A 14855-nucleotide genomic window follows, 5' to 3' on the forward strand; every position below is an offset into this window, starting at 1 on the left:
TAAGAGGTCTTTTTCTTTTCTTTTCGAAGATTTTATTTATTTATTTGACAGAGAGAGAGAGAGCGAGAGCAGGAACACAAGCAGGGGGAGTGGGAGAGGGAGAAGCAGGCTTCCCACTGAGCAGAGAGCCCGATGTGGGGCTCGATCCCAGGACCCTGGGATCGTGACCTGAGCCGAAGGCAGTCGCTTAATGACTGAGCCATTCAGGCACCCCATTCCCATTCTCTTGATGGGACTGATAACCCACCGGAATGGTATAAAGGTAGCTTCAAAGTGAAAACACCTGAGATACAAGAGTTTCAGGTTTGTACAAATTAATTTTTTTATTTTTTTAAAGATTTTTATTTATTTATTTGACAGAGAGAGACACAGCGAGAGAGGGAACACAAGCAGGGGGAGTGGGGGAGGGAGAAGCAGGCTTCCCACTGAGCAGAGAGCCCGATGTGGGGCTCGATCCCAGGACCCTGGGATCGTGACCTGAGCCGAAGGCAGTCGCTTAACCGACTGAGCCACCCAGGCGCCCCAAGAAGTCTTTTTCAAACGGATACATGGGCTGTTCAGAATTTTTGCATCTATCTGTTACCTAAGCTCACTTTAGAGTCTAAATACAAGTTTCCAGGGCGTAGTCATTGACACGTCTACCTGAAAATAACAAGGGCTGGATCACAGACTGCTAGAACAGTGGAGCTTAAACAGTGAAAACTGAGTACCATACCTTCTCATCAGCTGCCAGACTAAAGCTAAAGTCAGAGTTTGGTTTCCATCGTTCAGGTCTTGCCCTCCGATACCAACCAGGGAGAATTTGGCAGGATGCTTCCCCAGTTCAACAGCATAGTTGCAGTTTTCTAGCTGTAAACCCACAAAAAGCCAATGGTTGAGGATTTTTCATCTGCTTTATCTGGATACACATGTGAGTACGCATGCACGATGCTGGGCACTTAGCACATCAAAATAAGTTAAGACACGGTTCCTGTTCTCAAGAAGCTCAGATGCAAGAGTTTTCCAAACAAAAGAAACAAACAGAATTAAAATAGCCTGTGACAAATGTATACAGCAACTTAATGATCTACCTTTTTCATGTTGGCTCCAAGTTTCGGGTATGGAGGTTTATTAACCTTACTCCAGTCAACAGGAACTTTAATTCGTTCATACAACTGTAAGATTACCAGGGCATCCTGCAGGTCACTAAAGATTTAAAAATAATTTAATCAGTGTTTTTAGACAGCTGGGCCTTTGTTTCCTTAAAAACAATAACAGTACACTGGCAACTAAAACATATAAAACCACAGATAATACCCAAGGCTCATATTTTCTATCAATCTGTCCTAAAAAATAGAGCTAACACCATCCCGTTCACTTAAAATACTTATCGCAAGCTTCTGATTTGCAAGGTACTATTCTAGAAGCTGGGCACATAGAATGAAAATCCTTGGCCTTACACTAGACTCAGGGGGGAGAGAGAGAGAGAGAGAGATAATAAACAAGTATATGGATCAATAGGTAATTTGATTTGGGGGTATATATAACTGCTATGAAGATGAAAAGAACCAGGGTTAGGGTTACGGAGTGTTAGGTGGTGGTCAGGGCCTGAATTAGTGGCTTGAATATAGTAAGGGAATAAGGCATTTGAGGCAGAAAAGAACATTCCAGGCTGAGAGAACAGTGAGTACAAAGGCCTCAAGACATCATGGATGGTGTACTTAAGGCATTCCCCGGTCTCTTTTCAAAATATAAAGGCTATTCCGTAGGGTGTTAGAAAGACATTCATACACTCTTTCACTTAATGATCATGTAAAGAAAGAATCTGGGCTTCTGTGTATTCGGAAAATGATAATGGATGTCACCATTCAACATCTTCCGATCTAAATAGCCAGTGTAAACGAACATCTAGAAAATGTTTAGAGCTGTAATTCCTTCTGTGGCATCCATTCACGATGTTCCTAACAGATAATAACAGTACAAAGGCTTACGCATAGAGATGGTTTACATGGGGATTAACACCAAGAGAATTCATCCAGTTACGGAAGGTTCTTTCTTCACGAGTTTCTCCTAGTAAGAATATTCACAAAATGTATATATTAATTAAACACCTTGTATATGTGCATATCATATCAATTCATAGTTAAGATTACTTCATTTCCTCTGTACAAACCTAGAGGTTTTCTCCAATATGAATCTCTAGACATTCTCTCTAAATGCATTCTCTCTAGGTACAGCCTTCTTTAAAAAAATCTGTTGAATTTATTTTATAATTGAAGAATACAACTTTATAATCAAACAATTTAGAGGTTTATGAATTTTTTATAATCTCCTCCCCCTTCTAAGGCTTCCCCAATATCTCCCCAAGTCCCCATACCTCAAAAGTAACTGATGTGATCAGTTTTACATTTAAAAAAATTGGGGGGGAATCAAAAATATTTTGGGGGGTGGTCATATGAACCCTCTATACTCATGAATTTACACTTTCCGTCTACACATTTATAAATTTTAAGCTACACACGAGCACTCCTTTCACATGCCTATATCACAGCAACAAGTTCCGTAAAACTTGAAAAGCATAAAATGTAAAGATTTTATAGTCCTGCCAGTGGATGGTCAAGGAATGACTACTACATTTGTTCATATTTGAATCTTATACTTCATACATATATAATCTGGAAAAGGTAAACTCTGCCTTCCCCAAACTTAAATAATTGCCATCCATTATTATTATCATTTTAAAGATTTTATTTTTAAGTAATCGCCACACCCAGTGTGGGGCTCTAACTCATGACCCTGAGATCAAGAGTCGCACGCTCTACCGACCGAGCCGGCCAGGCACTCCCTATTATGATTTTTTGAGTAGATGAGTAGAAAAGGAACTGGGGCTAGTGCTGTCTGGTTAGTCTGACTGTGGAAGAATGACATAATACTGTGAACTGATAGGTGAAATTGAATGCATATATACCTTTTTCTGGTGAGGGGTTTAAAGATGATCTATTTCTAAAATATTAAAATAAAACAATGGTTTACTAAGTGGCCTTAAGCTAGGTGATTCTTGACTACAAGTTTCCCGGTATCACCCTTTTCTATCAGCTGCCACTTTTTACTCAGCCCTCGGGTCTACTTCCAGCAGAGATGTGCTAAGGGAAAGTGGAGAAGGAAACTTATTAAGTCAAGATCCTGGAATCATCGTGGCCTGTGTATTTCTGGTCTGTGGTCCCGCACATTAGAATGTGAGAAACCTTCAATTACCTTCCAACAGAGTCCAGTCAATATCCTGGTTCTCGGGCTTGGTTAGTGCCGGGTATTTATTAAACAGGTTAGCCACAAAGGCTAAGTTCAGTTTGGGGTTTCCACTGACAACATCAGCAGGGGTGACAAACTGTCTGCACCCCAACTTGTCTGCTTGTTGAAGCATACTCTCAGCTCTCTTCAAATCATCTGTTTCCTGTTGAAGTAAAGTAAGGAGGCATCTTTTAAAAGGCTATACTAAAAATATAGACATGTTCCCCTACAATGATAGGCTGGATATACAATTCTACTTTCTCTTGGCCAACATATGGTACTTATTATAAAATTGTTTTGAATACAACAGCAGAAAAAGTTGGCCGTATTTGCATGCAGTACCTAAAAAACACGCTAGGTGGCACCAGATCATTTAGCTGAGGACAGTGCATTTACTTCAAATAGGATTACATCTCCCCTGCGAAAACTCCAGAAAAAAGCTAAAACTGTTGCGATTTTTCAAGTGGGCCCTAAAGAAGGCATAAGACTGAAAAAGATAGAGAAATTATGAGAAAATATTTAAAAAATAATCATCAAGACTAGCAGTTTCCAGTAATTTAATTTCAGGTTTAAATTGTGTATTTCAAATTGTAGTTTTCCTCCGCAAGGATTTTTTTTTTTTTTCTTTTTTGGTTACGGTTTATTTGACTTAACATTTCCACCCAGGCAGAAGCAGAGTTGCTCATTTCTGTAAAGAATACTTACTTCCAACTAATTCCCATGACTCCTAACTTGTTACCCGCCTCCCCCCCCCCCCCCAAGATGAATGCCCAGCTTTGGATTAACACAGGGTTTGGTGAAGAATTTAAGTTATCCAATCATTTCAGCCTGATGTCAAAAATACAGTTTCTCAGGCACTCACTATTCCCACCTCCCAAGGCTACAACTGAAAAACCTGGAGCCGCGGGAGGAACGGGTGCTTTTGGATCTTCTGTTTCTAGTGACCTACACTTGAAAAGGAACAGAGTGGCACTCTGGGCACTTTCTACATCGACACAATACAGTTTTGCCCCGGGGCAAACGTGAGCACTTCTGCGGAACGGTGTCATGGGAGAAAGGGTTTTACAGTCTGGTGGGAAAAGAAGAGATAAAATAAATGAAACCTGAGGAATGTTACTTTTAAACTAAAGCTGCCCAGAATGTGTAATTTGACAGTCTTAACTTTGTCTTCAATGGGTGATGCTATCTTTAATTAGTTTTTTTAAGCTCCAGTGAGGTGCCTTGATTGTACAGGACTCCAGAACAATGTGTATTTAGTTTGTTACCTTCTGCAAAACAATCAGTAACCACCAGCAGATGGGCAATTGAGTGGGATTCAACCTTTCTTCAGGGTTCTCTCTGAGCATAGTGAGTTCCTCTCATGGAGCCTATTTTATTTCTTGTAACCTGTCAGTTATTACTTTAATATTGTTTGCTGTATGCTATTTACCAACTTATTTTAAAATCCTTTCTTTATTGATCATCTTGGCATTTCTAATGAAGCACTGATAATATTGGAATAGGAGGAAGCTTTAGAGTAGACAGAAACAAAAAAAAATTTAAATAGTCAAATAGACAATAGTAAAATAAAAAATAATCAAATAAAAAAACATATATGCAAAAATAACTCCAGCCCCACTTCCCACCATATTCAAAGTTAACCCCAAACATATTTCTAAATGTAAAACCTCAAACTATAAAACCTCTAGGAGAACACACAGGAAGAAATATTTGTGACCTTGCGTTAGGCTAAAATTTCTTATATACAACATCAAAAGCATGATCCATAAAAGAAAAAATGACTAAATCTGACTCTGCCAAAATTAAGAACGTCTGTTCTTTGAAAAACATTGAGAGAAAATATTTGCAAATCACATATCCAATCAAGGACTTGTCTCCAAAATACATAAAAACACTCAAAACTGGCTAATAAGAAAACAAACAATGCAATTAAAAATGGGCAAAATGTTTGAACATGACGATACATAGATGGCAAATAACCACATTAAAAATGTTCAACATCATAGGTCATTAGGGAAATACAAATTAAAACCACAATGACAGATCATTCGGCACCTGTTAGAATGATTCAAGTTAAAAGGACTAACCACACTAAAGTGTTAGTGAGGATGTGGATGAACTGAACTTTTATATATATATTGCCGGTAGCAATGTAAAATGGTACAACCAGTTTGGAAAACGAATTGGCCGCTTCCTAAAAAAGTCAAACATAGACATACCCAATTACTCAGCCATTTCATTCCTAGGTATTTACCAAAGAGAAATGAATGCATATCTTTATACAAAGAGTTCTGTATGAATGCTCAATAGCAGCTATATTTGTAATAGCCCCAAACTGGAAACAATCCAAATGCTTATCAGCAAGTGCATGTGTAAACAAATCTGTGGTATCTCCATTCACCGGCATATAATTCAGGAATAAACAAGGAATGCATTTATGATACATGTGACAACATGAATGAATATCAAAATATTATGCTGAGTGAAAGAAGCTAGACCAAAAAAAAAGGATACATACTGTAGGGGTCCATTATATAAAACATAAAAATTCAAACTAATATAACGTGAAAGAAAACAAATGAGTGGTTGCCTGGGATGGGGGCCAGAAGGCATTACAAAGGGTCATGAGAAAACCGGATGTGATAATGGATATTAAAAAAAAATCAATTATCAGTCAGTTAGGCCCTAAAGAAGGTAATAAGGCTGAAAAAGATGAAGAAGGACACTGACCAACAAGGTAAAAGTGTGAGCAAAGGCTCAGAGGTAAAATGAGTATTGGGGGCAGGGGTGAGGGGATGCGGGTAGAGACTAATGGGAAAGAGCACTCGCTAGCAGACCTGGAGCAAGACTGTGGAGGGCCTTAAATGCTAAGCAGAACACTTGAGACTAAAGTCTAGAGTCAATGGGGAATCCTTGAAGGATTCTGGGGAGGGAAGAGTCAGAGGAGTGTTTGAAGATCAGCCAGGGAAGACTGAATGGAGAAGAGCTGTCTGGAAATCAGAATCAGTTAGTGTACTGGCTGCCAGTCACCCAGCGAGCCTGCCCAGACAGCTCCCCAGCGCACAGGACAGCTCCCTATCCATACCAAGTCACCCGAACCAGAGTCTCACGTCCAACATACAGACAGCAATGTAAGCGCACAAGTCAGTTACAAATTCAGTTCTGATAAGGGCAGTGTAAGTGGTTTAGCCCGTGTTATCTACTCGATCCTACTGCCTAGTAGGCTAGAAATACGGATTCTCTAAATTAGTACAAGGCATTCTGTATCTAATGGGTACAAAGAACGCACCAGGGGATCCTAGAAACTTGAGACGAAATCGTCTAGCCCAATTTATGGATGAGCAAAGTGAGATCCAATTTGGGGAAGGTCACTGAACAACTGAGTGATGTAACCAGGGAATATGGTCCATGAGTGAGTCCCCAAGCTGGATTTCAGGGATCCGCAGTTTGTAAACATATTCATGTTACTCTCAACACAGGAATATTACAGATGCATATACGAATAGCTTGTCATTACATCTCTCACTGTGACTATAATCCAAACACTTGGAAAAGGTTAGTTTCTAGCCCTTATTTCCCCACCCTTGCTTTGCATATTTTATGCAATCAATATAAACCAATAGTGCCATCATTATGGATCCCATTAATAAACTATCAAACTCCACCAAAGCTACTCTTTCTGCCTTTGAATTATACCCACAGCAATAAATTATAAAATAATGCTCAAAATTTTTAACACCATTACAAGCAATTATAAAAATTCTTGTTATTTAGAAGAAATTGACAATCATTTTGTAAGACTGTAGAATTCAAATGAACACCTATACTTACATTGAAACCTGACATGTTAATATCTATCCGTGGTTCACCTTCCTTCTGTCCTTTTGGTGCAATTTGATTGAGAAGATGGAAATAGGCTTTGGAATCCTACAAATGAATTGAAAATCTCCGTGAGATCACATCTACAAAGAATGAATGTATCCCATTGTCCCATGTTTGGTAGGATATTTGCACTGGATTTTGTGAGAATATATGGCACAAATCTCTGTCTTCTAATCTAACAGATCTTTCCCCCAGAAAAGCCCATCTATCTGGCCTAATGTCTGTCTCGAATATGGATAACTGGATTTTATCATGACTTTACAACCGATTAACATTACCAATACAATAATGCTAGTAAACACATTAACTAGTTCTGTACCTTCACTGAATTACTGAAGTCAATAAGCTTGGTAGATAAAACAAGCAAGAAAAGAAAGCAGGAGCAGAAATCCAGGAAGCATAGGGAAAGAGAAAACAGACAGGTTACATCATTACAAAACACAATATATACCATAACCTATGGAGAAGAGATTAGCTATGTTAAAGATGTATTTAATTGTAAATTTAAATGACATTTTTTAAATGAGTAACTCTTGAGTTGGTGAAATAACGTTTAACCCTGTATGACCTGAATATAGTTAACCAAACAAGATATTTTTTTTTAAGTAGGCTCCCCACCCAGCATGGAGCCCAATGCGGGGCTTGAACTCATGACCCCTGAGATCAAGACCTGAGCTGAGATCAAGAATCAGACGCTTCACTGACTGAACCACCCAGGTGCTCCCTGAAGATTTTCTTTTTTGTTTTAAGCTCCTGAACTCATTCATTGTTTGAATGTTTTACTTAGAATCCCAGTAACTAAAAGTGGCGCTGCTCATATGGGGGTAGGCTAGGTGAAATCAGGCTGTGTGGACCCTCTACAGAATACAACTTGAGAACCACTGTACTGGGGCAAACCCTTAATAACCGTCTTCAACACACATGTCAAGTAAACTTCTGCCTTTAGGGGACTGAACCTGGAGTCAAGACTCCTTAATCCTGCTCTATTGGAAGATGATCTTCCCAGCGGTGATCAGTTTCTATTACTGAACCCTGACGGTCCAGACAGGCTTATAAAGGAACGTTTCTCCTAGTAAACTCTGTAGATTATGTGCATCTTAACCCCCTGGGGGAAGCCGTTCAATATACAGATTACTGGGTCCAACCCCAGACCTACCAAATACAAATCTCTGGGAGCTGCATCTTAAATGAGCCACCTAAGCGAGTTGGATACAGAATGCCAGAAATGATTCTAACAGTGGGGAAAATCAGGGGAGTGAAATCGACTTCAGAGCCATTCATGAACTGCAAACCCAGATCCCACCATTAGCAGGCGCAGGATTTGCCTCCCCATAAGAGGGCATTACCGTCGTCGTGAAAGCGCTTTTGCTTACAATTTCTTCTTAATGGTGCCTGAACAGCTCATAATCGAATCCTATGCCCTTGAGAAGAATGGGGAAAGAGCAGGCCCAGCAGTGTCTTTCGACCCTGGAAAGGGCTTTACAGGTGAAAATTACACTTGAAGCCTTTTTTCACATTACTGAACAATCCTTTGCTTTTTAAAAAGATTCAAGGCAGGCTCCATTTTTAAACACTATTTCCTCCTGTACATTTCAAAGAGGTCCCAGAACAGAAAATCCATTTAAGAGTGGTTTTCGGGAACACATCTCATGCATAAAGCAAAAATATACCTGGCCAAACATCTTGTGTAAGTTAAAAGAAGGGGTGGGAGGCCGGCTGGTCTTATAATTTGGGAGCTATCCTTAATTTTCCCTGGTGAAATCAGTAATGCAACTATCGCACGACTTCCTCTCCCCACTGAGCACATCAATAGGATCACAGCCTATCGTTTTCATAGCCCTGTGGGTCAGTGACATCTGGTGAAGATCCTTGAATGTGTTCCCTGTGTCCCAAACACTTGGATTTGGGGGAGAGTCGAGTCAATGAATGAGAATTTTTTTTGCTGTGGTGATTTTGGCCCCCTCTCTCTGGGAAGCTACCAATGTCTCCTTCCTCTGCTAGTTTTTTCCTTACTGCCTTTGAGAAGCAAATGCCAAAATGTAACACAAGAAATATTTGTAGGTCTTTTATGTGGCAGGTCTTGTGGTTGGAGGCGGGCTTTGGTCAGAGGGCCCTAGGGCAGGGGCTGAGGTACGAGACAGCCATATGTAAGAGTTCATCACTACCCTCATAAACTCAATGTCTACAGGTGGGAGCACATGATAGAAAGAAGCCAAATAAGAAAGGGGAAGGAGAATCCTGGGGCCCTTTCTCTCTCTTCCAGGATTTACTAACAGGTACCCTGTGGTCTGGGAAAGGCAATTAGGAAGAGAATGGTCATGGCCCACCCTCTGATACTCCATGTTTAACAGGTGGCAGAATAGAAAGCCTCAGGACTATATAATACTTTGACCCTTCCCCAGAGAAGGCAAGTTAAACTCGGTGCTAGTACTGTTCACTAGGTTTCAGCTCTCCCGAAATCTACCACCAGGGCCGAGGGCCAACAAGGCCTGGCGATATCCTGGCAGGACTTTTCCCTCTGTCTAACTGGGAGGAAGTCATCCAAGACATCGTATCCTCCAAAGGCGTGATGGTTCTTTGCACGGTTACCTTGATGTCAGCACTAAAGTTGTTGATTTTTTGCCAGCCCGAGTTTTCCAAGTGAAAGTTTGCCCATCTGAGCAGAAGCTCTTCCGGAGACAATTTCATAAGCTCCTCCAAAGTCTCACCATCTCGAAGTAAGGCGGCCAAGGCTATAAGGAAAACAAACACACAAACCCCACAACCAATATATTATATGACAGTGGTCATTACAAGTTCATTCGGTCTTTGGACACTCTGTTCGGTAACAGAGGTGCAATGACTGGTCTGACCTAGTTCCTCATTTTTAGGTACTGATAGTCTAATAAAAGATAATATATTAGTAGATAATTATATGATGATCTAGATAAAGACACTGTTATGAGAATACATAGCAAATACATAATTTATTAGTCTTCATGTTCCAAATGGAAAATAAGTTACAGCTTTTAAAACATTTTACGTTATGTCGTATGTTTACCTAAATTGTCCTTGTTTTTTTTTTTTTTTTAAAGATTTTATTTATTTGAGAGACTGAGTGTGAGCGGGGGGAGTAAGAGAGGGAGAGGGACGAGCGGACTCTCCCCAAAGCTCGCCTCGGGGCTCAATCCCACAACCCTGAGATCATGACCTAAGCCAAAATCAAGAGTTGGAAACTCAACAGACTGAGCCACCCAGGCACCCCGAAACACTATGGTATTTATATTTAAGTGTAATTATTTGACTCTCAAAGGGTTAAATCTATTTTTAAAAATATTTTTTAAAGTAATCTCTGCACCCAGCGTGGGGTTCAAACCCACAACCCCGAGATCAAGTGTTGCAACATTCCACCAACTCTCAGAGCCGGCCAGGTGCCCTGGGTTAAATCTATTTTTAAAGGGATATAATTTAACTTTACGTTTTCTATAGCACCTAACATGTAAAAGCTGCTGTTACTTTTTGTTGTTAAATTGAATGTATAGAAGGAGCCAAGGGTTTCTGGTAAATATTCCCTATAGGGAGTAGGTAGAAGCAGGGGGTGTCTGCAGAGAGAACAGTCTAAATTTTGGCATTGTTTTAGGAGTAAGTTGTGGAGTCCTAACGCAAAAATTACCTCCCATGAAATAAAAGGAGGTTTAGCTTGAACAAGAAGACTGAAACTGCCTGATTTCTTTTTGTTTAAAGATTTTATTTATTTGAGAGAGAGAGAGAGTGAGCGAGAGAGAGCACAGAGAAAGAGGGAGAGGGAGAAGCAGGCTTCCCGCTCAGCAGGGAGCCTGATGCGGGGCTCGATCCCAGGACCCTGAGATCATGACCTGAGCCGAAGGCAGACGCTTAACCGACTGAGTCACCCAGGCGCCCCATGAAACTGCCTGATTTCTGAAGAGGTCTAAGCAACACCTTTATCAGGCAAATTTCATCTTTCACAGACTCTGCTTCATGCCGCATCATATTGACGCTGAGGGATTTAAGCCAGGGCAGAAGCAGCAGGTCACTTGTCCAAGACCCTCCTTTGGCTCCCCATCTCCACCACGTCAAAGGCTAGGGAGGACTAAACAGCCTGATATCTATGCACCTGAGACCTTTTCAAAGAAAAGTCATTTGATTTACTACATAAGCCAATGTGATTTTATTTTGCTGTCCCCTCTGCCTTTCTGAACGGACTTCAACTTCTTTAACAAGACAAATGCCACTGTGCAGAAGGCCAGCAACGAGAGTAATTGTCTTTGTTCAAATATATGTACCTCTGAGTGGATTGAAAGAGCAAGTGTAACAGTCTCAAAAGTGCAAAAAAGTCTTATCATGGATTGATGTGCAAAATAAGACCATCGACAGACATTCTGGGGCCTTGAAAAGACTGAGAACCCCAAATACATATTCCCCAGAAGTAACTAGGACTGAGAGAGCGATTTCTGGAATAAAATAAGACTATCTGGAGTGGTGTTTAATGTTTTAAGCTTTGCAGGAAGAGGATCATGTAGTATTGCCCAGGACACATGACAATTATATTGGACGTGCTTACACACCCTACAAATCCATGGTGTGATGTGAAACCCCATGCTGTAAGAAGTTCAGGAAACATGGGACCATCAAGGGTGGGGTAGACTAGTTTGAAGAGGTCTCAATCTGTGGGTGAAGATGGGGTGGTAGCTGTGCAGGCAGATTAGAAAAGAAAAGATACCCAGGCTGGGGACCTTGGGAATGTTCCTTAAACTCTGCGCTTTTGTGTCTTTATTACAAAATGAATTCTAAAGCACCAGGCAAATGTGAATTACTACTAAAGAAGAAAAGTTGTAATTAGACTGTTTTCCAGAACAACACTATAGCATTACCTTCTGTTAATTCTAGTTATCATCTAATCACCACAATTAAGTGAAAGCACGACAGTCTGCGTGACCAGGAAAAAATACCCAATAAACAACTTTCAGAATAATGACTGTGTTCCATTACCTTCATTCCTGCTTAATTCAATGTCGGCGAACAAACCAATCTTAATGATCTGCCAAAGCAGTCCCAGAACCAGATGCGGTTTCCCAGCCCGCAAATCCTCAGCACCGATGTTCACAACGTGACACCCAATGGCGGAAGCAGAGTTCAGTGCCAAGTTTAAGTTTTCCTGCAAGACAGCCAATGTACACATTTGCTTCTTGACCTTTCCAGTTTTTAAGGAGTCTACTCCCTTTACTGAAAATCATGCTCAACGAGGAAATTAATTTCAGTCACACATGATCCACAGAAAACAATTTCCAGGCAACAAACTCCAGACTTTGGTGTTAAAGGCATAGCTAAAACAAATCTCAGCCTTATTATTGTTACTGTCTTTTCCAGAATTCCGTGGGAAGTTAACTTGGTATTTTTATTTGGTCTCTTTTGAAGTACACGGACGTTGTCACAAAAGGAAAAGGCTGAGTGACTAGAGTCAGGATATCCATGCGGGTTAAGGGTTGTATTTCTTTTTTTCTTTTTAAAGATTTCATTTTTAAGCAATCTCTACACCCGACATGGGACTCAAACTTACAACCCCGAGATCAAGAGTCGCATCTTCTACCAACTGAGCCAGCCGGGTGCCCCAAGAGTCATTGTATTTCTATTTTTTTTAAAGATTATTTATTTATTTGACAGAGAGAGAGAGACCAGCAGAGGGAAAGGGAGAAGCAGACTCCCCACTGAGCAGGGAGCCTGATGTGGGACTCGATCCCAGGACCCCGGGATCATGACCTGAGCCGAAGGCAGACGCTTAACCAACTGAGCCACCCAGGCGCCTGAGTCGTTGTATTTCTAAAAATGCCTAAATGAGAGGTCTATTCCATGCATCTGAAAAAGTTCTAGAAGCTGAATTCTCCACATCCCAAGAGGTGCTCTTGCCCGAGGGAATTTTGCTATCTCAGAGTATAATACTCACTTGATGGAAAAGAAAAATGCTCCATTGCTTAAGCATGCTAATTAATTAAGAGCTTAAATATTTTTGCTTATTTCTGCAGGCTTGAACACAGTGTGTAATGAGAAGAACACAGGGCTTTGGAGTTAGACCTGGATTTGAACTTCAGTTCCAACATTAACCCCGGGCAAGCTCAGGAGCCTTTCTGAGTCCCAGCTCTCCTGTCAAATTTGGATAATAGTCCTAAACTCAAGAGTTAATATAGGAATTAAATGGGAAGATACGAAGGGCAGAACTGATGGTCTACAGAATAGGCCCTCACAAGGCAGTTTCCTGGAAGAGGGCAGGGAGATCAATGCGTACCTGAATGATGAAGGGTGTCAGTTTCTTCTTGTTGATTGCTCTTTCATCAATTGTATCAGGAACTGAAAGGTTGATCATTTTACTAAAACACAAATTAAGCAAGGAATTGGTTTACTTTTAAAGAGCCTGTAAATATTCACAAATGTTTTAAGGCACATGACATATCTCACATGTAATCCGAAAAATTCAGTGCAATATATGACTTTTATCATGTTGATAACAAAAAAACTATGCACGTGAAAAAAAAGACCAAAATGTTTACAGTAGGTGGGTATTTCTATGTTGGGGATTGGGGCATTCTTTCTCATTTTAATTTCTTTGTATATTCCCATCATTTTATAAGAATGAATAACTTGGATATTGAAAAAACCTTACTGAATACATTTTAAAAACAGATAAAATCCCACACGGAAACTGTGTCTCTTCTCGATTGTAAAATTCACAAATAAGAATGACCATTTATTCACAGGAGGTAAATTTGTTGAGTATGAGATTCTTTCAGTCACCGTATTTGTTGAGAGCCTAAATGATGAGCAGGCATGATATTTGGTGCCGCTAATCCAGTGGTGACAGAAAGGTTCTACTAATTAGACTAGAATCTGTGATTTCTTTGGACGAATCTCATTTCGTAAAATTTGGACTTAGATGCTAACATTTTAGGTGTCTCTAATACTGCCCCCAAATATATGATTCTGCACAGGGAAAACCATGCTTCTTTCCATGCCAGATTTATTTATTTATTTATTTAAAGATTTTATTTATTTGACAGAGAGAGACATAGTGAGAGAGGGAACACAAGCAGGGGGGAGTGGGAGAGGGAGAAGCAGGCTTCCTGCCGAGCAGGGAGCCCAATGCGGGGCTTGATCCCAGGACCCCGGGATCATGACCTGAGCCGAAGGCAGACCCTTAACGACTGAGCCACCCAGGCGCCCCCAGATTTATTTTTTTTTAACATTTTATTTATTTGAGAGAGAGAGAGAGAGCACAAACAGGGAGAGGGAGAAGCACATTTCCCACAAAGCAGGGAGCCTGATGCAACATGGGACTTGATCCCAGGACCCCGGGATCATGACCTGGGTCGAAGGCAGATGCTCAACCGACTGAGCCACCCAGGCGCCCCTGTGTCAGATTTGAATATCAAATCAATAGCATCATGTGATTATCTCTCTGTATTAAAACACATGGGGGAATTATTTCTTTAGTGCCTATACATGGACGAAACGGGCTATCTTACGCTTTTTAACGGGGATCACAGTGGATGCAGGTGAAATGCAAAGGGGTTTGAATATCCTGACTGCAGCTGGGTTAGTCTTACACAGCTCCTGAGTGGCAGAGGCTGAAGACGAACCCAGGCAGACTGATTGTGGAGCATGCTCTTAGCCCATCAACGGACAACGTGTTGATCATCTTACATCCTTTCTGCCAA

General features: G+C 40.7%; 1 protein-coding gene across 11 annotated transcripts in view; it reads right to left on the reverse strand.

Annotated features, from left to right (window-relative positions):
* PLS3 (plastin 3) overlaps nt 1-14855 on the reverse strand; it is an 80378-nt gene that overhangs the window by 3383 nt on the left and 62140 nt on the right. For 10 of the 11 annotated variants that reach the window (XM_021686725.1, XM_021686754.1, XM_021686763.1 and 7 more), the window contains 8 exons: nt 13430-13511; nt 12139-12304; nt 9739-9881; nt 7099-7194; nt 3235-3430; nt 1971-2049; nt 1071-1185; nt 716-849 (listed from right to left, as the gene is read on the reverse strand). In XM_021686725.1, the coding sequence (XP_021542400.1) occupies nt 716-849; nt 1071-1185; nt 1971-2049; nt 3235-3430; nt 7099-7194; nt 9739-9881; nt 12139-12304; nt 13430-13511 (1011 nt within the window). Of the gene's footprint in view, nt 1-715; nt 850-1070; nt 1186-1970; nt 2050-3234; nt 3431-7098; nt 7195-7468; nt 7496-9738; nt 9882-12138; nt 12305-13429; nt 13512-14855 lie in introns of all 11 variants that reach the window. The other variant, XM_044911958.1, reaches the window with a different exon arrangement.

The sequence above is a fragment of the Neomonachus schauinslandi genome, chromosome X (assembly GCF_002201575.2).
Source record: "Neomonachus schauinslandi chromosome X, ASM220157v2, whole genome shotgun sequence".
Taxonomy (NCBI): Eukaryota; Metazoa; Chordata; class Mammalia; order Carnivora; family Phocidae; genus Neomonachus; species Neomonachus schauinslandi.